Source organism: Ictidomys tridecemlineatus, chromosome 12 (genome assembly GCF_052094955.1).
Source record: "Ictidomys tridecemlineatus isolate mIctTri1 chromosome 12, mIctTri1.hap1, whole genome shotgun sequence".
In the NCBI taxonomy this organism is placed as follows: domain Eukaryota; kingdom Metazoa; phylum Chordata; class Mammalia; order Rodentia; family Sciuridae; genus Ictidomys; species Ictidomys tridecemlineatus.
In genome coordinates, this window is record NC_135488.1 from 16709321 (window position 1) to 16736121 (window position 26801).

Here is a 26801-nt window from a genome sequence, read left to right on the forward strand (position 1 = left end):
TTGGAAATGGCCTAGCGGGGAGGGAGGGCACCCAGAACTGCCCAGGTGCCTGGCAGACCCCCCAGGTCTCCCCGTCGACCCCGGCAGCCCCTTCCTCACTTTGTGAGAACTTATCAGGCTGCAGGGTCAGAACCGGCCGACCCTGAAGGCTGGCGCTTAGTCCTCAGACCTCCCCTCTTTCTCCACCCAATCAAGACCCACCCAAGAAGCCAATTCCTCCCTGGCTGCACTTAGGGCCTCTGGCTCCCAGTTGGGCTCAGCGTTTGATCTATATAAGTGAATTCAATTTAGCTGATTCATCTCTCGTGTTTAATTTTTATGTTAACAAGGTTATGTAACCGAACATGAGAGGCCAGGGACAGAATCTATAATTTATAAGTGGCGGTTACGGTTTTAAAAGAGTTTCTGAAAGAAACCGGTTGAAAAGCCAAGTCCTCTGACCAGCGTTTTCTCTTAGGAGCCTGGAAAGCTTTCAACTGGGTTTAAATGTAAAATCAAAGCTATTGGCATTTAACAGCCCCTGTTTGAAAGTCAGGGTTGACTAGACCCAGCTGCCAAAAGAGGGTTTCCCAGAGTAAATGTATTTCCGGGGCCTTATCCCTGGGGCAGGAAGGCTACGTGCGTGGAGAGAGACTTCTGTGTCCCTGGGATTGTCCAGAGTTATGCGTCCTGTCCACAGGATTCTGCAGAACAAGGAAGCCCGAGCATCGTCCCCTGTTTTCTGGGGCTTTGAGCTGCAGCAGGGGAGGGTCCTCCGGGGCCCCTCCTGACCTAGGCCCAGTCTTTCTCACACCCTGAGCCTCCCCCGGCATATGGCGGACGTGTGAGCTTCTCCCAGTGATCCCGGGTTCTGGGAGCTGGATGGCTGTGGCCCCTGGAGAGCTGAGCTGGTCATCACCGTTTCCTGGGTGAGTCACCCTGGCAGGCGGAGGTCGCGACGAATCAAGCTTCATTTCGCTCCTGGATCTGGAGGTTCTGCATCCGAGATGGAGTGGGGGGCACCAGTTGGGCCTCTGGGGAGGAGCCAGTGGCAGACAGTGGCACGACAGGAGCCATGTAAGGGAGGAAGAGGCCGCCTCCTGAGACAGGGTCAGAAGACCTTCAGGGGACTGGCTGCCCTACCACCAGGGGCTCACTGGACAGCGGCCTTGCTTCTTCCTGTCATTGTCCTTGGTTTGTCCCCCACAGATCCCACCTCCCAACGTCCCCACGCTGAGGGCCACTCCTGACACATGAGCCCTTGGGGACATGCTCAAGTCACATCTAATCCACGGGCAGGGTGCCCACCCAAGATCCGAGGACCACCACCAAGAGCAGGCCTGGGTCCACACCCCAGGGCCACGACCTGGGGGCCTTAGACACCCCACCCTGGGGGGCTTTGGGCTCCCAGGAGAAAGGGCCCTGGGCTCGCTTCTCTCCCCCAGGCTTTATGGCGCAACGTCCTGAGTGGACGTGCAGATGCCTGAGCCCAGCGCCAGTGGCCCAGCTGGGTGCTGACCAGTGCCCAGAAGGCCCAGGGCACTGCTGGCCCTCTCTTGGGTGGACAGGGGCTCCAAACCCCAAGAACAGAGGGCAGGGTCTGACCTCCCGTCTCCTTCACGGAAGCCACTCCGCAGAGTCCCCAGAGGAGAGCTGCACAGGGACCTCCTGGAGCGGGAGGGTTGTTATGGCAACACATGGCCCTGCGTCTCCAGAGGGGGTCAGCCCAGGCGGCGAGGGAGGTGCTGGGAGGCAGAGGTCACCCTGCAGAGAGCTCAGACCACATGGATCTGCACGTGTGCAACTGGTCAATGGCTGGTGGGGGACCCTTACCCACGGCAGCACCAGGCAGGCTCAGGGACAGTGAGGGGACGGGGTCTTGGCCTGGACTCAAATGGGAACTTACAGTTGCTCCTGCCAGCCTCTGAGCAGGGCTGTGGGCCAGGCGTGGGGACCTCTGCAGTCCCTGTTCCCACAGTGGGGAGCTGTGTGGTGCAGGAGGGGGGTGTAAGTGGGGTGCTGTGGGGTGCAGGCGGGGAGCTGCACAGTGGGGAGCTGTGTGGTGCAGGAGGGGGGTGCAAGTGGGGAGCTGTGGGGTGCAGGAGGGGGTGAACAGTGGGGAGCTGTAGGGTGCAGGAGGGGTGCACAGTGGGGAGCTGTGGGGTGCAGGATGGGGGACCACATGGTAGGGAGCTGTGGGGTCAGGAATGGGCCAGCATGGAGGTGGGGGACGCTGCCGAGGGCATCACAGGAGAGCGGGCACAGGGATGCCACCCAGCATCCAGTGCAATGGGGCAGGTCTGAGAGCCCTAGGGGGATGTCCACTGGACTCCGTGTGGATGGAGAGAGGATGATGCTGGGGTCCCTGGGGTGAAGGGCCAGCTTTGGGTCCCTGGGGACAGGCAGGGAGAAGGTCTCAGTAGGAGGACCTGGAGCTGCAGGAGCCTTGGACTGACCCTGCCCTGGGACACTCCTGTCCCTCCAACACACCTATGTGTGGGGTCTTTTCCCAAGGCCACCTCTGCCCCAGCCCCCTGGGCACCCAAAGTGGGCAAGGCCTGGTGGCAACGCAGGCTGTCCAGGAGATGTGGCCCCTGGAGCTGGTGTCCACCCTCATGGGCTCATGTGGGTGAGGACCAGGGCCACCGAGCGCTCACCCCAGCCGAGGATACCCCTGCCACCTCTGGTGTCCTTCAGCACTCAAGGTCATGTCGCATCCACTGATCCTTCCAGCAGCTGCCAGGACAGGGCAGGAGCAGCCAGGTGGCCCTCAGACCTCCTCCCTCTGTGTCCTCGCCCAGCTCCTCACACCCAGGGGTCACGGGAGCACAGCAGCGAGCTGGAGGGGTCCAGTGCTCAGTGCGTGTGGCTGCCAGGAGCTCTCCCGCCTCTTTTCTGGGCACAGGCAGCAGGACGAGGCAGGACAAGGCAGGACGAGAGGTCCCCAGGCCAGCTGGGGACAGGGCAGCTGCTGGGTGGGGCGTGAGGCGCAGGTTCTCTTGCCTGCGGGTGCTGGGGCGCGGGGACCACCCTGGCTCTGTGTTGGGTGAAGACCTCGGGGACTCCTGGGCCGTGGCCTTGGAACCTCGGCTGCCTGGGTCCTCACCCATGTTCACGTGCCCAGGTGCTGTCTGCTGCGGCCTCTGGGGGGCCAGCCTGGGGCCATGCTCCTGGCTCAGGGAACAGGGACAACCAGGTGCCAGAGCAGGTGGTCACTTGGCCTCAGAGGTGCAGCACGGAGCCAGGAGGCAGAGGCAGGCTGGCCACCAGCCTGGAAGGCTGAGGGCCTCGGCAAGGCCAGTGGACAGCTTGGTGGCCCCCGACCCCTGGTGTCCTCAGTGGGGAGGAAGCAGAGCCCAGCAAGACCCTGGGAGGACCAGGAGTCCCTGTGGCCAAGGCATGTTGTGTCGAGTGAAAGAACCTCAGAGACCAGGCCGACTCTGGGCCAGGGGCCATGGAGCCGCAGCTGACAAGGGGCCTTGGGACGTGCTGTGTCGAAGTCCATGAGTTCACCAGCATCCCATCCCTCCTCCCCTCTGCCCAACGCTCCTTGGTCTTTAACTTGTTTTAACTTTTTGAATTTGTTTGTATTTATTATCTATCTGTAATGCAAAAAATAAATGCCAGGCGGCCAGGGCTTGTGTTCTTATTGACCCCTGTAGCCCGGATCAGTTTCTGGCACTTAGTAGGTGCACTTTGTTTGTTGAATGAATGAATGAGAGTCTTTCTGTCTATAAAGCATCAGTGTCCCCTTCACCTGGTCATGTTTGGGGGCCCCGCGGCCTGTCTCTCTCCCTCTGACTCCCTGACAGTCAAGACTCATCTGCAAAATGGTCCCTCTGCCTCACCTCCCCCTCCACTTTTCCCGCTCCTCCCCGCACCTTCCATTCCACACACACCTCCCGCAGGGTCATCTGTATAAACATGACCAGACACCAGGTGGCTTCATATAGACACGTTTGTCCCCTCCCAGCTCTGCAGCCACAGGTCACCCTGGCTGAGAGAGCTCATCCTCCCCGCAGCTCCCCGTGGCCCAGGTAGTCCTGGGCTTGTGGCCACCTCGCCCCAGTCTCTGTGTCGGTCTCCACAGGCCACCTCCTCCCTGTGTGTCCCTCCTTTTCTTATAGGACGGCAGTGAGAACAGCTGCGTCCCCCGATATCAAAGATGACTCCATTTTGACTAATCCACCTGCAAAGAACCTATTTCCCAATGAGGCCCATTCTGAGGTGTGAGGTGGAGCTGTCGGCCCACTCTGTCAAGGACGGTCAGCAGCTCCAGCCCAGGCACCCCTTGCCCGGATCCTAGGCCCCTCCCCTCCTCCTCTGTATTGCTTCTCTCTTTTCTGTGGCCTCACCCTCTCCTTCCCCATTGTGACAGGTCCCCTGGCCTCTCTCCTGGACTATTTCCATCAAGGGCTGCACCAGTCCTGTGTCAGTCCTTGGTCCACTGCCTGCCCCTCTGTGGGAGGCCCTGAGAGCATTTCTGTAGAGTGAGCGTTTCTTGGCTGCGCTCTCTCAGGCTCGCCTCCTTCCCACAGCATCAGCCCCAGCCAGAGCCCCAGGAGGGGAACTGCCCACCAGCTTTTCCTGGGGACCGGCTGGCACACCGGCTGTCACCTTGATTTGCTGGTCCAGTCCCTGCTAAGGCTCACCCTGGAAGTGGCCCTCTCTGTGGCACGGCAATGTGCTGATTCCTCCTGGGACCGTCTGAATGGAGGTCCCCCTCCCACGTCCAGGGAGGTGGTTTCTGACCAAGATGAGACCCACACAGGCAGCTGGGAAGGGGCCTGGGCAGCGGGCAGAGGTGGACAAGAAAGCACAGGACAGCGCTGGGCACCCAGACCAGGGCTCAAGGGGAGGGTCTGCTTGGAGCCTGGAAGTGTCCCTGGGGTGTGGGCTCCTGTGGGTGGGGTAGGGGGCTCAGGCCTCATGCTGGTGGGAGGGGACCCAGTGCCCTGTGACCACTGACCAGGGGTCGTGTTCCTATACAGGTTTGTTCCAATGCCAGTTGGTGGCATTTGCTGCCCTCGATGCCCTCTGCATGGTGGTCTGCTGGCTTGTTGAGGATGGCCACAGAATGCCCCACAGAGGCAGCCCGGCCGGTGCCTGGGGCCACCCAGTCTGCCACCAACACAGGTAACGTGGGGTTGCAGGGGTCGGGGGTCATGACATCTCATGCTGGGAGTCCCCGCGTCCTGGTGGGCTGGGGGTGGGGGACATTGCAGGTCCCACCCTGGTGATGGGCCTCCAGCAGCCCTGGCCTTTGTGACAGCTCCCCCCGTCCTCCGTGTCCAGGGTCTGACATCCAGAGGATGGGATGTCTGTCCTCTCAGGCCCAACGCTGGCCTCCTTGTCCAACAGGCAGGAGAGCTTTCCTGGGCCTCTGGGGCAGTCAGAACTGGGCCAGGGGGAGCACCTAGCACCAGGTGGCGATGGAGCCCTTGGGGTGCCCCATCCGCCCCTCCCCAGCGTCTCATTCCTTCTCTGCTCAGTTTGGGGACACAGCAGGCGTGACACCAAGATGGGTGACTCGGGTTTCCTGCTCCCTTCCTTGCCTCTGCCACGGGAGACACCTCAACTCCAAGGATGAAGGTGGGAGGCTAGGGGCAGGAGCGGGGGGCAGCACCCGCGCACGCTGTCTCTGCTCGGAGCTCCTTCTCGCCTCCTGCTCGGGCAGCCCCATCCCTGGGCTCCTGCCCCTCTCCAGTCTTCCAGTGAGAGTGGGTGACCCTTGCCTGCTTCTGCCCACTGGGAATGAACGCCTGTCCATGCACAAAGCCCAAGAGAGTCCCTGCCGCTCCCTGCTCGGGCTCCTCGCGGGGCAGGCGGGGCGAGGCCGTAGGCACCTTTTCCTCCTCCTGCTCTGGTGGTGGGGTGCTCCATGATGGTGGGAGAACCCAGGGGAAAGGAGAGGGTGTGGTCAGTGGGTGTGCCCCTAACCAACCAGCTCCCTGAGAGGGATGCCCGTGGTCCCTGGCAGCCCCTCTCCACCTCTGCAGGTCCTCTTCCATGGACTTCAAAACTGCAGACGGAAAGTACTCAGAAAAACATCTTGTCTCTCCCTAAGCAGAACCCGGGGCAGGGACTATTTACGTAGCGTTTACACACATTGGGGCTTGTAAAGAATCCAGAGAAGGTTCAAAGCATTGGGAGGCCATGCACGGCCATCTGCAAATCACCACTATTTTATGAGCGACTCAACCCCAGATTAGTGCTCTATCACTGAACCACATCTCCAACCTGAATACGGAACACTTTTAATAATTTTCTGGTGTCCCCCTTCCTGGCCCCCAAATCTCCACAGTGCAGGGTGGATTTTCAACAGAGAACTGAGTAAGCACCTGATCCTCCGTGAAGCCTTGAGCTGGGGGCACTGACCTGACTGAATGGTGGCATCAGCCACCGTGGCCATCAGGCTGCGATTATGATCAGCGTGTCAAACCTAATGGCAAAAGCAAAGTCCATTAAGAATCAAGTGAGAGGCATGTCAAGCTCAGGCTCTGATGGGTCCCCAGAAAACTGAACCAACAGCTTATGTGAGATAACTAGCCAGTGCTAAAATTCATTTCTGGAACTTTTAGGTCACTGCATGGGAAGCAAGAAACACTAGGCTTGAACCATCCCATGATCATCCATTGGCTGCTCTGAGTCACCTGCAGAGATGCAGGAATCACTAACCCACATCACTTCGCCTTCCACAAAAGTCTATACTCGTGAAGAACATTTTTATTTTTCTATTTTTTGGGCACCAGAAATTAAACCAGGGGTGCTTTACCACTGAGCCACATCCTCAGCCTCTTTTTTTTTCTCCATATTTTATTTAGAGACAGGGTCTCGCTGAGTTTCTTAGGGCCTTGCTAAGTTGCTGAAGTTGGCTTTGAATTCACCATCCTCCTGCCTCGGCTTCCCAAGACACTGGGACCACAGGCGTGCACCACTGTGCCCATCCGGTGAAGAATACTTGCAGAATGCACAGTAGGTCTTTCCTGGTATTAATTTTACTATGTGCATTACGACTTAATGGAAGTAGAATTCATCGTGCCATGACTTTCCTGACAGTGGTGCTAAAGGAGAAGAAAACACCGACCAGGTCCCCCCCCCCAGCCACGTGCACTTCGGGAGAAGTTTCCTGGCACTAAGAGCAGTGGTCACTGGGGTCAGACCCCGTCTAGCTGTGCACCACCAAAGTCAGCCTGTGGCTTGCATCTCTGTGCCCTGCAGAGCTCGACACACAGCAGCTCAAGACGCACCGGCTGGCACACAGCACCAGGGCCGAGGGTGGAGACCAGTGGCCTGGAGAAGGGAAGTCTCGTGGGAGACATGTCCACCGCTCAGGGGAGGGCTGGCCAACAGCCCGCTGGCCAGCCACACAGGCTGAGTTTCTGACAGTGAGGTTAGGGAGCGGGCCAAGGAAGCTGCCAAAGGAAATGCCTCCTTGGCCATGATGTTCTAGGATGCCTGGCCTTCATCCCTAGTCTCATGACCTGAACGCCTAAGAGCCCTGTCCCTCCAGCGATAAGTGACAGAGGTGGAAGGAGCATCCTTCGCTATTCATCACAAGCCCTTTTTCAACCCCACCTGAGCTTAATGAGGTCGCCCTGGGAAAGCCCCTCAGGATGGGGATGTGAATCCACAGGGGAACCTACCAGGGGATCAGAGAGCTAGAAATTCCAGCCCCACCCTCATCCTTGCCCCCTACCTCTGGGGAGGGCAGAGGGGCTGAAGATTGGGTCGATGACCAATGGCCAATGTGTAATCCGTCATGCACACATAACGAAGCCTCCACAAAAAAAACAATAGTGTTGGGGGAGCTTCTGGGTTACTGAGGGGCATGGAAGGGCACACCTGGAGAGGGTATGGGAGCTGCGCACCCCTTTTCCTGCACCCTGTACCTCTCAGTCTGGCTGACCTGAGCTGTACCCTTGTACAACAACCAGAAATCTAGTAACCGAAGTGTTTTTCTGGTCACCTCTGATTTATAGGCGATCAGTCAGCAGTACAGGTGTTAATGTGGACATGCAGTTGGTGTCTGGAGAGAGGACAGTCTTGGGGACTGTCCTCAGTCTTGGCTCAGCCCTCAACCTGTGGTATTTGATACTAACTGTGGACAAATTGTGTCCAAATTTGATTGAATTGCAGGACACAAAATTGACGACCAGAGAGTTGGACAGTTGGTAGGTGTGAGAAAAAATAACACATACTTGGTGTCAGAAGTATTGTGAGTGACCATAGGTGGGATAGGGGTGGATCACCAGGTTGGACAGGGCAGAGTGGGGGGAAGGGAGGGGCTGGGAATGGGAAAGACAGTAGAAGGAATCGGACGTAACTTTCCTAAGTTCATATATGCATACACGACCAGTGGAACTCCATACCACCAAGTTCAACTACAAGAATGGGAGATTATACTCCATGTATGTATAGGTCCAAATACACTGTACTGTCATTTATAACTAAAAAGAACAAAAATTTTTTTTAAGAAAAGAAGTATTGTGAGAAAGTAGAGAAAAACATTGGGCTTCCTTCTTTTAAAGATCCTTCCCAACTCCAGGATGTCAAGGTCTGTGGTTCTCATTTTAATTAGACAGTTCAAATTGACTTTGGGAAGTTTGGCCTTTACCCACACAGAGGGTTCCCCTCCAAGAGCTCATTATAAGATGCCTCTACACAGGTGGAGCTTGGAGACCTGCAGCCATGTCTCTGAACTGTGACAGGAAGTCCCCTGTCCCCTCCCTAGGACACACACTCACCAGTTCCAGAACTGCTTCCTTTCAAAATAGGCTCTGGGCTCATGCGTGTAGAACTTCAGGAGGATCTCAAGAACTACAGAGAAAGGAAAAGCCACTCGGCTAGGAGATGAAGGGGTTCTTCTCATCCAGGGCAATTAACATGGTGTTGATTAGAATGACGACATCATAAACCCAGACAAAGATCCTGCCTTGGGGGGAGAGAGAGACCCTGTCACCCGCATTTCAGCGAAACGAGTGCGATCCTCTTTAGGGCCCTACCGGAGACACTTTATTTCTCAGCATCCCCAACACACACCACTCCTCACCCAGGAAGGTTCTAGCAGAGCTGGAATTCATCTGCCTCTGCTACCCTGGTGCAGCCTTCCTTTCCCAAGAGGAACCAAGGAGGGAGACAGGTGCAGCTTCCCCAGGCTCCCCTAGGGGGCAGCACCTGGGTCAGATGAAAGCTGAGGCAGAATCAGGGGGCAGGGAGGTGGTTAGGGTTCAGTCCAGGATGTCCCCAGGAAAAATCGCAGCCTTAAATAAGAGAGCTTCAGAAAACCTACTCCCCATGCACACCTTCCAGGTCTAGCTTCCTAAGTTTGGAGACAAAGTGGGTGAACAAGCCAGCCTGCCAGCCCCGCTTCAGCTCCCCCTCCCAGCTCCTGCACAGCTGCCCCAGGTGTTCAGGTGCCCCAGGGAGCCTGCCATACACACAGGTAGGGGACAGCATGGAGAGGCCACCCTAGTGTCCTCCCCTGTGAGGAGCACTTCTGTGATTCAAGATTGGAATTGACAGAAAAGAGTCTCCGTGTAAAGATCTTTGATAAATTCCAAATGCAGGCAGCTAACAGGGACATTCACCTGTCTCAGGGGCTTCGGAGCCATTTGCTTTTATGAAACATTAAATGTAAAGAAAATAAGAGGCCACTATGGCTGAGAATAGGCCGCACACGTTAAAAGGAAGGCCTTAAACCAGGATAAATGGCTCTTTCCAGAGGCCATCGGCTAGAAAATTAAGGGATACACAGTCCTCCTTTAGCAGTTATCCCAACAAAGCTGACTCATCAGTCCTGACCATAATTCACAGAATCAAAGTGCCAGGTTTGTGTCAACTTCGTGTTTATGCTGGTGGGGCCAGGACCTCCTGAATTCAGAGAGGGGTCAGCTTCCCTGGCTCAGGGGAAGGTTGTGGTTGCATGTTGCCTAATGCAAGTTATTGAGTTGAAGTTGCATTTGTTAATTCTAAAATATGGAAGGAAGTATGGTGTTTGGTCCACTTGAGGATTCACTCAATAGAGTATCAGACTTTGTTTCTTTTTTGTGGCACTGTGGAAATGTGAATGAGAACAAGTTGGTGACATCTTTCAGGTGGAAGCATTGTCCGAGGACGCACTCATCAAGTTGGCCAAGAAGCCATTTTGTGAAGCCCCTGTTGTCTCAAGGCTTTTCACGATGAATTCATGTGTGGAGACGGTAATTCTTCATGGACCTTTGCATTTGGTGAGTCACGGAACGTATCTGAGTAGATCATCATTTACCAACATGTCCACAATAATCTCACATATTATGCATAACAGGTCATGGCTGGGTAAATATTACCATTTCCTTATTTGCTTTTAAGAAAAGTAATAATGACATTATATTTTCTCCTTTTTTTGCCTTGAAGTATGTCAGTGTCTTAACCAAGCATGATTGTTGGTAGGTAGGCTAGCAAGAACTTGAACTCAGGGATTTTACTGTCATGTAAATCTATTGTTTTTCATTGATTTCTATTAATATATCCAGGTTGGCATCCATTACCTTTTAAGCATTTCACTTTCCCAATTGTGGGCACCCTGACAGCCCTCAACCTTCTGTAAGCACAGACAACTCTATAAGGAACCTGAGGATAAATTTCCCTGTGCATGTCCCCTTGTGAAACTGCTTAAGCACCACCTGGTTTACACACAGGTGGCATTTCTAGATCAAAGTGTGCATGTTTACTTCTTTGACTAAGCACTTCCAGGTGGCTCTTCTGAATAGCTCTACCTGTGGCCAGGATTGTATTATCTAGCTTTCTAACTTTTGCATGTGGAGTAGATACATAGTGGGAGCACACTGTTTTTGTTGGTATTTTTCTTGGTATCTATTCTGATGCTTTTCACTGGGGGATTTTCTCCTGTGAAAATGGGCTTCCTCTGGATGCCTCTGCCCGTTCCTCTACTTGACCTTATTTTCTTCTTCTTTTTAAAAATTTTTCAATGTGACTTTTTAATTTTAGTTTTATTAAAGACATTGTCCTTTGCTTGCATAGTCTATACCTAAACACTAATCCTTGCTCCAAGGCCCAGCTTGCTCTCAGCTGCCCCGGGAGGGGAACGGTCTTTGGTGATAGCCAAGAGACACCCCTGTAGGGGGCACAAGTGCTCTGGCCCTCTGGTGTCTTGTCAGCAGTGCTTCCCATGCTCACAGAGGGTTTCAGACATTATAAAATTGAATGAGTTCATTCAGAAATTAGAAGTTCTATTGAAAGATATTTGCATGAGCCAAATAAAACCTATTTCTAGGCATCCTGGTGAAGACAAGGTTTTATCTTTATGTCTATGTTTTTTTCTATGTTTTGTTGTTGTTGTTAGAATGAAATTCATATGTTGCCAGACCATTCTAGCAGATGTGTAACTAGATGCCATTTAAATTACCCACTTTTAAATGGTAGACATTTTTTTAATGAACACTGCCCGTCTGCACCTTTTTTAAAAACAGGACTGGGCTGAGAAGCCCAAATACCAATGGTTAGCTGGAACATATTTTTCATTTGGCCTGTCAGTATTCCCTGAGGTCATCTGTGCAATCAGCTTCGTTACTCCTGCTCCCTCACTGGATTTCATAGAAACCATATGCTATGTATGAATCAGAGACACCAATCCCTGATTAGATGCTACCCTACTTTCCAGAAAAGACTGGGCACACCATGAGTTGCACAATGATGGGACCAGGGTCCAAAGGCTGCTGAGAGGGAAGGACTGGTTGTGAATGCATTTTTGAAGGCTCCAAGCTGGAACTCTAGACGCACCAAGCAGGGCAGATGCTGGTGGGGGTATTTGGGTACTTGTTGGTGAACACATGCACACCTGAGATGGGTAGGCATGGAGGAGAAATCAGCAGCCCATAGGGCTTTTGAAAGTGATCTTATGTGAAAAGAGGCTCAGGTATGGGCACAGGAAATGACATCATTGCCTTGACAATGGATCAAACAGAACATAGAACCCTGGTATCCAGGCACCCACTTAACTGACCGAGCTCATTTGGTTGGAGAAACTGGAGTGAGAAGGATGTTCCCCTGTCCTTGCAAACAATGCCGAGCCTCAGGCTCCCAGGAATCTCAGGGGGGCCAACTAACCCTTTTGTGGATGCACTGGATGAGGCTTCAACTTAGACGCCAGATCCTCTGGCAATTGTCGCAGAGGAGCTCAAGAGTAACAGTGAGTAGCACAGGGCAGGTTAGCCCAGCAGGCCCTCTAGTCTGATCCCTGATGAATGGCCCAGGACTCCTATTCTGACTGTGTGTGTGTGTGTGTGTGTGTGTGTGTGTGTGTGTGTGTGTGTACTGATGGGAACTGTCCCATTGTGCTTTGACTCTAGTGTATTGGCACAAGTCATTTTTCTGTTTGTCACCATTTCCATTTTGAACCCACCATTCTTGGTCCCAACCCAGGGTGAAAATGATGAGAACACGGAGGAGCCCTTCAGGGTACAGAGCCTTGAACCTTACAGGCAGGACCAGCTTAGGAATGAGCTCCTGCCTGTCATTTGTGGGAGGAACCTACATTTCAGCAGCAACATGGGGTTAATCTCCTGGGATTCCATCCCCACCCAGCAGGTGCTGGATCTCTTGTTCCCAAGGTAAGCACCAGACCACCAAGCCCAAGTGTGTAGCCCCCTCAGGCCTGGGTCTTGGGGCTGCCATGTACCTCTCAGGGACCCAAAGGTTTGTGATACCTAATGAGATAGAGGACCACACTCATAGTGGAATTTCAGCCCCGAATGGGACGAGTCCTGGAGGTGCCTGCCACAGCCTTGCAAGGGGAGTGAACTTTCCCTCTTAGGCAGAGAAACCATCCTGACTCCAGCTGATCCACAGAGGTCTGTGGAGCAGTCCCCACACACCTGGCACCACAGCTCAATGGTGTGCACTGAGCTCATTCCCAGGTGGACTCAGCGAGGCCAGGTGGTCTTTCTGGTATGATATTGGCTTCTTGAAGAACGTAGATCTGTGCCAGAGGCGTCTCAAAACTCGGGCCTTGGGAAAAGCACTTTTGGGTTAATAAAGACATGTTAGTATACATAGTGGGACAGAGCGTCCTAGCTGGGACATAGCTGAACAGGGGCTTTGGACATGGCAGCTCCCACACCCAGAGAGATGTGGGAATCAGCAGTTTGGGCTCATTTACTGATGAACATGGAGAAAGCACCCACTGTGTGAAAACACGTTTCCAGTCACATTTCATAATTCAGTGAAAAATGGAGTGCAAATGACCGCCATTGTGTCCCTTTTCATGGGGGTCAGCCTAAAACCGCAGGTGCCATGAGTACATATCCTACATGTGACTGCATCCCTGACTCCATGAGGCATAACTGCACGTTGTCCTCTTCAGTGACTATGGTGGACCCCTGGACCAACTTCAACATGGAATGGGCTTGGGGTCAAGAGGGTGGGCTCCTGTTTCCAGAATAGGGACCTGCAAGGTGATTTGACTTGGGAAGGCTGAGGAAAGACTGCTCTCCCAAATTCTGTGTTCTGCCTGCAGTGTAAGGTGTGGGGCTTCAACAGTAGGAGGGGTAAGGCGGGGAGTTGTAGGTAGTCATGGTCCACTGGGGAAGCCTCTGGGACAATGGATCCCCCCACACCACACCTCCCTGTTCTCCCCCAGGGCCACAGAGATGTGGTCTGCACTCATGGGAAAAGAGAGGTCCACCGCTACTCAGGGGGACTCAGTGAGAGCTCACAGAGAATGAGGTAGCATTGCAGCCCACGCCACGGGAGGAGGTGTCTCTTGAGCCCTGAGAAGAGTGGGCAGGAGGACAGACACTCCTGGAAGGTGCATTCCAGGTTGGAGAGCACGTAGCCAAGAGGAAGAAGAGTGTCAGGCCTGCCCAGAGGAGGGGAGAGCTGGTCATACCATGGATCTAACGCTCCTTCGTTGAAGGTTCTTTGCCTGTGGCAACCTGTCCTGTCCCTGCCTGTACAGCCACTGTGTCTCGTCTGAGGTGGACTGGTGTGTTCAGAACCAGGGACAGTTCAGAAGTGTAGGGTCAGAGGTTTTCTCTGGAGGCCATGGCGAAGGCAAGGCCAGGGTTTTGCTGACTCCACACCTGCCTCCCCACAGTGCCTCACCTTCCTTCCTGGGGACCTGGATTAACTTCTACACCGAGGCTTCCCATCAGCCTCCAGGCTCTCTGAGTCTGCAGCAGCTGCTGCCATATATGGGGCTCTTGCTGGTTGGTTTGTACCTGGAGCATCAAACATACCACCTCCTGGCCACAACTGAAGATGGCATAACAAGCCAGGCAGCGCCTGAGAGCCAGGCGGACCGGGGTGAGTACCTAAGGGTATATGAGGAGAGGTCCGACTGTTGTTCCACTGCAGGGAGTCTGTATGCCTGGTGTTGGGCTGGAAATTAGGATAAGCCTTTGTCCATTCAGGAAGTGACCCCAGTCTGCAAAGAGGTCCTGTGTGGGCTAAGGGCCTGAGTTCTTCCTGGCAGCAGGGGTATTGTCTGTCTGTGGGAAGGTCAGGGCAAGGCAGTCATGTTGGCATCTTTTCTCCTCTAGCTACAAGCTCAGTTCCTGTATCGGCTCCTCAGCCAACCCCAGAGCCAGAGCCTTCTCCCTGGGAAGGGGCAGAGCCAGAGTCCAGGACATCAGGGGTCTCCACTCGGTACTCCCCACGGCCCCAGTACAACAGGCGGGTGAGAGGCAGGTGCCTCATTCACGTCTACCTGGAAAATGAAATGACAACACAGTATAGGAGCATCCTGGTGAGTCTTCGAGCAGGGGAGTCTCCTGGGAGCCCACAGTGGGGAAGACTGAGTCCACAGCAAACACCTTGGACTAGGCCTGTCTTCTTGAACTAGAGCTTCTGGAAGGTCAGGAAGGAGAGCATAAAATGAGGAAGAGGGAGGTGGGAGAGCAGCAGCATGCCAGGTCTGGGTGCGAGTGGGCCTGCGTGTTTTGGGGTGTGCAGGTCAGAAGTGCAGGAGTGAGTGCTGGGTTCAGAGGAGGTCAGAGAAATATCGAGGGTACAGGCCATCCTCTACTGACCTTGGTATTGAGGAGGAGTATATTGAACCATGGAGGTTGAAGCACAGGAGTTGGCAGTCATTTTCTTGTGTGTGGGAGGGGATATGTTGCTGGTTGAAGGGAAGGGAGCCATTGTAGAATGATTAGGGTGGGTAAGTGTGGGTCACAGACAACTGGGGGCCTTGGAGGGGCCCATTAGTGTCCTAGTTTGCATGTATGTGAATAGAGATTTAGCGGCTCTCTCTGCAGGATCTTCCTGGGTGTGGAGTATCCATCATGAGACTCTGGTGTCCACCTCCAGGGGAGCCATGTTGAACCACGGCACCTGCTGAGTCCAAACCTCCTGACACCCCAGCAAGCACTGACACTCTCGAGCCCAGCAGCTTCCATGCCTATCATTAAAGAGTCCTAGTGTGTGTTGTGCCCTGGCTGTCAGGACCAAAACACCTAGGGTTTGTGCCTGGTCCACACAAAAATGCAGCTTCATCCCAGACCAGAGCAGGGATATGGAAGTCCACTGGACCATTCTTCTCATCTTGATGGGAGTAGAGTGTGTCTGTACAAAGCCTTTTGGTCCTTATTCCCTTGTCCCTGTAGGGCATAGCAGGTTGAGGCAAACTCTTGTACCAAGATTGGACTAGAGGCTCATAGGAAGACCCCACATGATCACATGAAGGCCTCAGGTAGCAGGGTAACAAGATGGTGCCTTTGTGTTGAGAGCTCTCTTGTCTCTGATTGTCCTTGAGCACTGTCCTCTGGGTAGCTACTCCCAAATTCCCTCTCTGATGAGCCTTCTCCAACCCTGCTAAGGTGACCTGCCAGGACAGCACTCAAGTCATCATCCGCAGGGCCTTAGATGCACACTTGCTCCAGCAGGAGGATCCAGAAAACTACGAACTTCTGCAAATTGTCTCGAACCATCAGAGTAAGTGGAACCATCAGAGGGTAGGGAGCAGTGAGTCACAGTAGGCTCAGGATAACTGGGAGCCAAAACACAGTGTGCATTGACCCAATGCCCAGGAAGAGTATAGTGGGACTTGTGCACAAAACAAAGTGTAATGATGGGGCATAAATCTGCAGGTTCTTCATGTTCTCCAGGGGCTGTGGACCTGCCTATTATGTGTTCTTTCCTTGGCCTGAGGAGGCATTGCAAAGCTATTATCCACAAGGGGCCAAGAACACAGGCTTCTTTGTCTTGTGTTAAAGAAGACAGACAACCACAGGATGCCTACTTTGGCAGCCTTTCCTGACATAGACGAGTACATGAGAAAAGCAGTTCAATGAACAATCATTTCTGGCTTCCAATCTTTCTATTCCTTGCAAACTGAGTCCACTTAAGACCAGAGGCCATTTCTAGAGAGAAGTGTGTGGTATAATAGAACCCTTCACAGCTTGTAAACCCTTCTTGGAGAGAGGGGGGGGGAGGGAGGAAAGAAGAAGGAGGAGGAGGAGGATGAGGAGGGGGAGGAAGAGGAGGAGAAGGAGGAATAGAAAAATGAAAATAAGTTGAAGGAAGACACCATGAATAAGAAGGTCAAGATGACTATTAGAAGAAGCATGAGGAGAAGATGAAGAAGAACAAGAACAAGAAGGAGTAACACAAGCCAAACAAGAAGTATAACAATAAATTGATTAAAAATGTGAATGAGAATTGTACTCATGAGGAGGAAATGCAGAAGTGGGGAACTCAAGAGAAATATATTGCTCTGGATGGCACAGCCCTGCTGTGGACATCCTCCACCCACGCTCAACACACCTGCAAACCACACCCTCAAATTAGTGTAGCTTTGTATGAGTGGATGAATCCACTGGCAAGGTGGAGGCACCCACCATCAAGTGCTTTTCCCCAAACCCACCTGTGATCATTGCTGCAGTGGGGAGAAAACCTTGAACACATGAGTCTTTGGCGACCAATCCAGATACAAAGTCTAGCTGTTTGTCTTTGGTGGGTCCAACATGAACTAAGAGGGTCTGGGGTACAAGGGGCTATTTCCTTGAAAGGTGTTCCTGTAGTGGACCTCCTGTGCATAGAGGGTCCTCAGGGAGGAATCAGTGGGGAGTCTTTGGTGGAACAGTAGCTGGATTCGGGGGCTCTCAGGTCTGTGTGTGAGACCTGAGCTGGCAGAGGTTCTCAGTTGTGGGGGATGTTGGGTAGTATATTCCTTGATTGTCACCTACCACGCCTCTGCCCCTGCCTCTCCAGAGCTGAGGATCCCTGCTGATGGGAAAGTATATTACGACCTGGATGGAGGAGTGGATTATAACTTTATTCTTCGGGAAACAGCTGCCAGCAAGTCGTTGACGGTCAAGCCAAATGAGGTAAACAGCCACCTTCTTCAGTCTTTATTCCTGGTGCCACTCCACATCCTTCAAGGGGACAAGAACCTCAGGATCTGGATGGATGTTGTAGAATGCCCACAGAACCAACTGCCAGGCTGGGTGGGGTGCAGTTGCTGGGCTTTGCTGATGTTGTCATCCCCCACAGTTCTTGGAGCCTTCTGTGGCAGTGGCATCCAGGACCCCAGCAGCTGTGAGCAGCAGCTCTGCGGTGGCTGCAGGACCATTGCCCCAGGCCACCCAAAGCAATGAGTGCTGCATGAGAAAAGTCACCAGTAGCAGCTCCTTACTGCTTCACTCCAGCGAGCAGGTGGAAGACAGCCACTTTGTTCACGTCCTCCTAGAGGGACAGAGCCTGAGGGAGACAAAGTGCATCCTGGTAAGCCCGACAGCAGGGCTGCCTCTGGGTGTCCACACAACGGAAGGCAGGAGACACAGCCAACCCTGGGGCTATGGTGGGAAATAAAGAAGAGAGAGGTCTGTCTTAAGGGCTTGACCTGAGGAGGGAGAGCCTCAGCATGCCCAGCTCCAGTGGTGAGTGGGCCTGTGTATTGTGGGTTTTGCATTTGCAGGCCAGAAGTGCAGACGGAAGTGCTGTGGACAGATGAAGGCAGAGATATGTCTAGGGTGTAGGCTGCAGTGCCTAGAACTTGGTATTCTCAATGAGTGAGGTTGGAGCAGAGGAGGTGGCAGTGATTTGTCAAATGTGTAGGAGGGGATGTGTTCCTGGTGGCAGGGAAGAGAACCTCCTTAGCATGACTAGGTGTAGGAATTTGGGGTCGGGATCACCTGGGGGGTCATGCCAAAGCTTCGGAATGTTAGCCTTTGCATGTATGTAAATATGGAGCTAAAGGGGTTCTGTGTAGAATTTCTATGGATGTGCAGTAGACACACTAATGCTGCAGGTGTCCAGCTGCAGAGGAGACATGTTCAGTGACTGCCAGTGCTGAGTCCAGTACATCATTACAACCAGACCTGCACCGAGCTTCCAGAGGCCAGGGCCTCTCAAAGCTGTCATGAAGCACTCAAGTGCACACTCTTGTATCTGAGTCTGTTTTGTGTAGTGGCAGTCAGGACCAAAATTTTCAGTGCATCTGCCTCTTTTTCTCCTGAATGTTTGACCACAGTCTTCTGGGTAGCTCCTCTAAAAGCCATTCTCTGATGACATTTGTCCCACCCTGATCCAGGTGACCTGTAAGGAGACAGTGACAAGCCTCATCCGCAGGGCCTTGGACCAAAATTTGTTGCAGCATGAGGATGTGGACAACTTTGAGCTGCTGAGTATGATGTCTGAGGATGAGAGTAAGTAGGACAATCAGACAGTGGGGAGACATGATGCACAGTGGGCTCAGGATAACTCACAGCCAAGAGAAAGTGGGCCTTGTCCCCAAAATACCAAAGTGTGGTGGGCCTGGCAGAGACTCTCAGGGGTTGTGGGTGTTTTGTGGTATAATCCTTGAGTGCCACCTAACAATTCTCTCCACTTCGCTCTGCAGAAATCAAGGTCTCTGACCACTCACTGGTGTGTCTGTCCATGAATCCGGGAATAAAATATTTTATCGTGAGGAAACGCCCCCAGGTCAAGGGAAAGGAGGTAAACACCTACCTTATTAAAGCTGTACTTGTGCTGCCATTCCACTCCCACCTGGGGAAATAAGAAGCCTGAGCACCTGGACATATGTGCTAGAAGCCCATAGAGCCAACTGACAGGCTGGGGTGGCTTTCTGTTTCTGGGTTTGCTGATGTTCCATCCCCCACAGTTCTCAGAATCAACCTGCAAGTCCTCCAGGCCGCTTTCCCACAAGCAGGTGGGAGACACCTGCTTAATTCGTGTCCACTTAGAAACACAAAGTCCAAAGATGGCCAAGACTGTTTTGGTAAGCCTGGGAGCAGGGGTGTCCCCTGGTGCTTCCACCTGGGTGGGGAACAGACACTAGTCCAATACCATGGACTACTCATGCCCTCTTGAATTTGGAGCTTCTGGATGATCAGGAGGATAGAGGGGAATCAAGAAGGGAGAGGTCAGTGTGAAGGGCTGGAGCTGAGATGAGGGAGAGCAGCAGCTTGTCCACTGCCATATCTGAGGGAGTCTGTGTGTCAGGTGGCAGCATGCAGTCCAGAAGGGCAGGGGCAGGTATGGGTGACAGATGAGAATAGGATAGGACCTAGGTTACAGGTTCCCTTGTATGGGATGCTGACGTCTATAGAGGAGGACAGCAGTGTGAGGTTCTGCATGTTCCTTGAACAAGGAGCTAAGAGAGTCTCTCTGCAGAGTCGATATGGATTTGGAGCAAGCACACTAAATGTCCAGGTAACCCAATGACCACGCTTGCCGGATGAGGTGCCCTCCTACATCCCAGCCAGCACTGAGCCTCTGGAGGCCAGGAGCTCTTGTGGCTATGTTTCAGCACTCCTGTGTGTGGTCATGTTCCTGGGTCTGTTTTTGGCCCTGGCAATCCAGACCAAAGCCTCTAGGTTTTGTGCCTAGGCCATTCCCAATGCCGCCTGCATCCTTGGGCAGACCTGGGATCTTGGAGGCTATTGTCCCATTCCTCCCAACTTGTGGGATGAGATTGCATCTGTATGCAAGTAGTTGAGTCCTTTCACTTCGAGAGGAGTGCAGCTCCACAAAGAGCAATGGCAAGCCCAGGAAGTCCTATGTACAAGGATTGGGCTAGTAGCCTATGGGAAGAGCCTACACGATGCGCAGGAGGTCACCCTCAGGTAGTAGGGTCATGGATGTTGCCCTTGTATTTAGAGTGGAGGTGCCTCCAGAATGCCCCTGCCAACTGCCCTTGAGTAGTCACTTCAAGGCCAATTTCCTGAAGGCCTGTCTCCCATGCTGCTCCAGGTGACCTGCCAGGATAGGGCTCCTGTCGTCATCCGCAGTGCCCTCGACCTACACTTGCTTACTCAGGAGAAACCGGAGGATTATGAGCTGGGCCAAATCATCTCTCACCGTCAGAGTAAGTGAGACAATCAGATGGCAGAGAGCAAGGGTCAGGATGTGGACTCAGGTCAACTCTTAGCACCAAAGAGTAGTCTCTGACCCCCAAGAACACTCAAACAGGGTGTGTTGGGTTCTTGCACAAAGACAACTGCACTTCTGCTGGTGGAAGTTCTTGAGGTCTAATAGTGTACCCCAGTGGATATTGTGGCTCCCCACCAGGTGACCTGCCCAGGACATGAACAGGCATACAAAGCTGAAATCATTGAGGAGTGAGGAGAAAAGCCTCTTTCCAGGAGCAGTATGCTTTCATGGTCTGGGATAGGAGTGGTTTCAAAGAAACGTGGGAATGCATGGGCTAACGATGGAACTGGCATTTGGTGGACTGAAGCAGTACTATTGAAAGCCTTCTGTGTGACCAGAAATCCACTGCCTGGGCAGAGCATTGCCAGGATTCTAGCAAGCAGTAACAGGATGAAATTGGGAAGAAAACACAGCCTGGGAGACAGCCTGAATCATTTGTTTTTGCATAAATTCCATGGTCTTCCGCACCTGAGTCCACTTGCCAAGGAGTGATCACAATAGCCGGGTTGTGATCCCTAACTAAAGTCAGATGAGGGCTTCCTGAGCACGTAGCCACAGAGCTCATCTGATAATAATGCCAGTGCTTTTTCGTTGGTTGGTTGGTTGGTTTTTGTGAGCCAAACACCACAGCATCCATTATCCCAGCCTATGTACACTGAAGACCACCATCCCAATGAGTTCTAGGATCACTTGTCTCCTATCTTAACCTTCTGTTAGGTTAGTAGAGTCTATGGAAGAGGAAGTCTGTGTGGGGCCTTGGTAGCCTAAGAAATTCATGGCAGAGATCCCCACATCCAACCCATAAGGGATGGAGAACAGGCTCTAGGTTAGAGGAGGGTGACAGGAAACAGGTGTTCAGAGGAAGGAGAAGCGGGCTGTTGTATTCCCCCACTCGGGGTCATGGCACCACTGGGCCATACACCATGTTGGAGGGAAGCAGTCTCTTTGCTGGTCTTTGGAACCATTGTTCTCAGTAGGGCAGCATTTGGAATGTGGCCTCCATTCTCAGAAGCCTGGTTCACATGGAGGCAGGCTCCACCAACACAGAAGCATGGCTCTAATGTGGTATCCGTGCTGGTCAGCCTGTCCTCACTGTGGCCATACTTGAGGAAAATAACTCAGAGGAGGAATCCTAGGCCTTTTCTCTGGGTTTCATAGCTTTCTCTTTGGTTGTGCACTGAGGCTGTCCATAAAGCTCTAGTGTGTGGCAGTGGAGAGCTCCTCAGCCCTTGCCACACAGGCATAGACTGGGAGAGAGAGAACGAGGGTGGCAGAGAGAGAGAGAGAGAAAGATGGAGAGGAGGAGGAGGATCTCTACTTGGAGAATGAGGATTCAGTGGAGCCAACAGGAACAAGGTACTGTTGCCCAGGGCGCAACCCTGTTTAGGTCTTCCTCCAACCATGCTCAACCTTTCTTCCAGTCCCTCCCACCTCCCAGTAGTGTATTCATCTTGAATGAGAATTTCATGTTGACATCAGAGCACTCACCATCCAATGCTTCCCTCCAAACCCACCTATGAAGATGGCTCATGTGGGGACTGAATCTTCGGCACAGGAGCCTTTTGTGGGAGATTTCAGATGTAAATCTAGTGGTGTGCTTTGGCAGATGCAAGAGGACCTGAGATGTTCTGGATTCCAAAGCCTTTGGTAGGACAGACATTAGGTGTGTTGAAGTGCTCTGCTTAGTTCTTCCTCAGGGAGGACTGTGGAGGCTGTCTTGTTGGTATTGGTGCTGAATTGGAGAGCTCTCAGGTGTGTGGCTCTGGCCTTTTCTGGCACAGGCTCTCAGATGTTGGGGTGTCCTAGGGAGCACCTCCTGAGTGCCACCTTCTTTTTGTACACCCCTCTCTCCCCAGAGCTGAGGATTCCAGCGCAGGCAAACGTATTTTACGCAAAGAACCCTCACAAAAAATCCAACTTCGTGCTGAGGAAAAGGAGCCTCTCCCAAAAGAATGATGAGTGGATCCAGCCTCAACCTCCCTCTCGTCCTGCAAAGAAGGCTCCAGCCCTCCTGAGGATGCTTGCAAAAATCTGCTGCTGTGTGCCTGGGCGGGACTGAGGCAGCCCAGGAATATTTACATTGATTACTATTTGCTTCAAAGTTTGAATCTATAGTTTGCCATTGTCTTTGACCTTGTTAGTAACACAGTTGTTACTCTATCCTATATTTTTTGTTTCCATTAATATATTATTATTTTAAAATATATATGTTTTTGTTACCTGATCTACTCTGATGATTTGAGTATACTAAATGTAGCAGTGTTTCCTAACGGACACATCCAAACCAACAGGAAGGAATGTTTCATTCTATCAGCAAGAACTTCGGTATTTAGGAGTTTGGCAGATGGCATTATCTGAGTCAGTTTTCCAATGGGGGCAATGAAGTATCAGCTATCATGGTACAAACACAAACAAAGACACACAAACACACACAAGAGCGCACACACTCACTGAGAGATAGATAGACAGATGGAGTTGGTCCCTGCTGAAATACTTTGGAGACGTGGTTCTGATTTCTCCCATTTTGGGGTATTTTTAATTGCACAAGGTATCTTGCAAATGAACCCATGTCTGAGGAAGACATGCATGTGTACTTCACATGCCACTTTTCACATAGCAGGAAGGTCATGTCATGTAATATTTTTCATGCAGCTGTGTTTTGACTGTGAACCATCCCATGAGGTCAGCTGTGGAATTTTCCACTGGTAGCATCACAATGAGGATCCACTCTTTGGATTTGGGGATATTTCCGATTTTCTTGATTCAGATTGGAATGATATATATATAGTTTTTGATGAAAATTCTGCATTTGATGGTAATGAATGCCATGCATCTAGGAATCTGTAGACTGCAGACAATGAATGGATGCCTACTATTGCCTGGACTGGTCTGAAAAGTCCTGTAGCATCTGAGCATGTGTTAGGGCTGTACAGGTCTTGCAAAAAGTCCAGGTCAGATGATCCTGCACAAAGCTGAACTCCTAGTGGTCTCCACAACAGTGTAAGGGCCAAGGAGAAACACACTTCCACACAGAAGATGGGAAGCTACCTTATGAAGGTGATCATAGGTAAGGGATCCTCTTGGTAGGACCCATTTTCTATGGGGCCAGAACTGTGCTCTGAATGTGGTTGCTGAGAACTTGGAATTTTCTAACTGAAGCAGTTCGTGCAAGCTGCTTCCACTTGCAGGAACAAAGTGTGTTGTCATTGAGCACTTTAGGCTGTCCCTGGTTGAACTAGAGTGTCAGAAGCACTTGTAATGATTGGCATTCACAGTTTCACATTGAAGCCTCTGTGCCATCTGTCAACCACTGATGGCTCCAAGTGGGGAATGGAAGCCATTTGCTGCAAGCAGTTTCAACTTGCAGGACTAACTTTGTTGTAAGTGGGCACATGGTGTTTTTCCTGTGTGAGCTAGAAGAAAGCAAAACTGCTTCTTACAGGTTACAGGCATGCTTTCACATTGAAGCTTTTGTGCAATTGATCCAAAACAGTTCACTCATGTGGGCACCTGCACTTCAACTGTATGTGGTAAACAAGTGTGACAAATGGATGTCAGTGAGACTTTGGAGAACGGACCTTAGCAGCTGGTCCTCTTTCCTCCTGCAAGTTGGTGATCTCTTTCTGTCACACTTTGTGTTTCATGCCTGAACTGTGCTCTGAATGTGATTGATGAGAACAGTTTAGAAGTGCAGAAGTGAAGCTGTTTGCAGAAGCAGCTTCAAGTAGCACAAGCTAACTTGTTCTCAGTGAGCACATGGAGATTTTTCCCTGGTTGAAGCAGTGTGAATGAGAATGGCTTCTCAGAGCTGGTAGGCATGTTTGCATTTGGCAAACATTGCCATCTATCACCAAGAGTTCCTTGCATGCAGAAACCTTCTTTTTAAGTGTTCTCAGAAAGGTCTGATGAGTGGATTTCCATGGAATTCCGTGGAATTGATCTTTTCAGCAGTCCTCATTGGCTTCTCAAAATTGGTGATCCTGGGTGCAAGGACTCTCTTGCTAGCCAACATTGTATTTTGGGCCTGATCTCCGCTCTGAATGTGCTTGCTGAGAGTAGTTTGGGAGTGCAAAAGTAAAGCAGTCTCTCAGCAGCTTCAACATTCAGGAGCTCATTTTGTTCTCAGTGAGCACATTGGGGTTTGTCACTACTTAAACTAGCATGAAGAACCACCGCTTCTCAGAGGTGGCAGTTTCCCTCTGAACCATCTGTACAGTTGGTCAATGCGAGTTCAATGCAGGCAGGCGCTTGGATTTCAAGTGAATTCTGTGACAAACAATTGAGCAATGGATTTCAATCAACCTTGGGCAATTGCTCTTCCCAGTGGGCCCACAGTTCTCCTCCAGTTGCTGAACCTAGGTCCAAGGGCTCTCTTGCTAGCACTCTTTGCATATGGGCTGAAACTGTGCTCTGAGTGTGCTTCCTGAAAATATTTTGGAAGTGCAAAACAGAAGAATTTTGGCAAGCAGCTTTCATATTAGGAAATGACTTTTTTCTCTTCGTGCCCATTGAGCTTTGTATCTGGCTGGAGTAGCCTTAAATCCAATGGCTTCTGAGAGCTGGCAGGCCCAGTTTCCATTGGAAGCAACTGTGCTCTTGGTCAATGGCAAGTTGGTTACTGTCAGGTACCTGCAGTTTCAATGAGTTTTTAGAAGAAGGAGACCAAGGGGATAAGATGAAACTTGTGCAATTCATTTCCTAATCAATGTTGGTGATGCTAGACCAGAGTGGACTTTTGCAATGATACTTTCTCATGTTTTTTTGCAGGAAATGTGTTCTGAATGTGCATCCTGAGATGCATTTGTAGGGGGCAAACAGAAAAAGTTTGTGCACAAAGTAGATTTGTTCTCAGTAAACACGTGGCGGGTTTTCCTTGGTTGAACATGCAGGAAGCAGAACCTCTTGTCAGAGCTGATGGCACCATTTCACTTGGAACCATCTATGCACTCAATATTAAGCAGAGGTCATTGCAGACAGGCTCATGCAACTTCAAGATAGTTTTCAGAATCCGTTTGAGGAATGGATTCCAAAGAATCTTTGAGGTATTGACCCACCCATCAGTCCTATTACTTCCTCTCTGAGCAAGTGCTCCAAGGTGCAAGGGCTCTCCTGCTAGCACACTTTGGATATTGAGCCTGAACTGTTCTCTGAATGTGCTCAATGAGAAGAGTGTGAAGTGCAGAAGAGAAGCAGGGTATACAAACAGCTTCAATTGCAGGATGTAAATGTGTTTCTAGAGAGCATATTGGGATTTGGGCTTGGTTGAACTAGTAGCAATTGGAATCCTTCTTAGAGCCAGCAGTTATGGGCTTTACTTAGAAGTTTCTGTGTCTTGTATAAAGCAGAGTTTGTTGCTCATGGGTACCTTCGTTTCCAGTGAGTTTTCAAAAAATTTGAGAAAAATATTTCAATAAAACTCTGGGCCATTAATCTTGTCAACCGTCCAATGTTCCACGTGAATATTGGTGATGTCCCAAGGGATCTCTGGGTAGCACAATTTGCACTTTCACGTCTTCTGAACGTGCTGGCTGAGAAAAGCTTGGAAGTGCAGAACAGAAGCATTTTGTGCAGGCAGCTTCCAATTGAAGGAACGGTCTTGTTCCCTGTAAGCACATTGAGGTTTGTTTCTGGTTGAAGCTGCATGAAGTGGAACCGCTTCTCAGAGCCGGCACTCTCAGTTTCTCTCTGAAGCATCTGTTCCATTGGAAATGTAGATTCCCTTCAATAGGGCCTCATCTAGGGAGCCTGCCCATGTGCTTCCCACTTGATTCAAACTTCTCCAGTGCACTTGTTGTCAAAGCAGGGACTCCAAGGAGAGAGGGGCTCTCCATTCTCCACACTGAAATCTCTCAGCAGGGAGGACTCCTCCATGCTTGGATGGCAGGGCTGTGATCACCTGGAAGGTGGAAATAGGAGGCTTCCAGGGGGCTGGTGGTGTTCCTAGCCAGGGTGCTGGTCACTGCAGTGCATTTAATCTATGGATCTCAAGGAGACTTATGCTGCAAATATGTGTAATTCTGCATCTGTTTGCACACAGTTCTTCATGTGGGGAAAAAGCAGTGTTCTCAAAGTTTGCTTTACATTATACTCAACTGGTAATCTACAAACCCCAGTGTCCCATCTTAGCCCAGAGCCATTCCATCAGCCCAGGGCTAGTGGGTAGTCCAGCGATCAGTACTATGCACAGCTCCCAGGTGGCTCCAGTGTGTAGCTGAATTTGACAGCCAGTGTACTGTAGGATTTGCCCTTGAGGTTAGAATTCATTGACTTCCTCTTATGTCATTTGACTAGTCAGGATGTCTCATTAACTATCTGTGAAATCTTCAAGTTAGCAATCTCTGGTCATTTCTACCCTCTGAGGCACTGGTTCAACAGTTGGTCATGGTCATGGGTAGTCCTGGGTCACAATGAGGGAGAAGAAGACAATAATGTAGAATGGTGGTGTA

The 26801-nt window shown here is 51.5% G+C and overlaps 1 protein-coding gene and 2 long non-coding RNA genes across 3 annotated transcripts; all 3 read left to right on the forward strand.

Annotated features, from left to right (window-relative positions):
* The first annotated feature begins 582 nt into the window (after positions 1–582).
* Positions 583–11719, forward strand: LOC144369071 (uncharacterized). Its single transcript, XR_013428523.1, has 3 exons — positions 583–908; positions 4971–5115; positions 10077–11719. It is a non-coding gene; the product is annotated as an uncharacterized LOC144369071 (long non-coding RNA).
* Positions 11720–15522: 3803 nt separating this feature from the next.
* LOC144369543 (uncharacterized) lies at positions 15523–17816 on the forward strand. Its single transcript, XR_013429337.1, has 3 exons — positions 15523–15912; positions 17191–17306; positions 17473–17816. It is a non-coding gene; the product is annotated as an uncharacterized LOC144369543 (long non-coding RNA).
* A 701-nt stretch (positions 17817–18517) lies between these two features.
* On the forward strand, positions 18518–22509 carry LOC144369544 (ral guanine nucleotide dissociation stimulator-like). Its single transcript, XM_078029793.1, has 5 exons — positions 18518–18626; positions 18821–18918; positions 19085–19201; positions 20176–20290; positions 22212–22509. The coding sequence occupies exons 1-5, from the start codon at positions 18608–18610 to the stop codon at positions 22412–22414; spliced, it is 552 nt and encodes a 183-aa protein (XP_077885919.1). The 5' UTR covers positions 18518–18607; the 3' UTR covers positions 22415–22509.
* The last annotated feature ends 4292 nt before the right edge of the window (positions 22510–26801 follow it).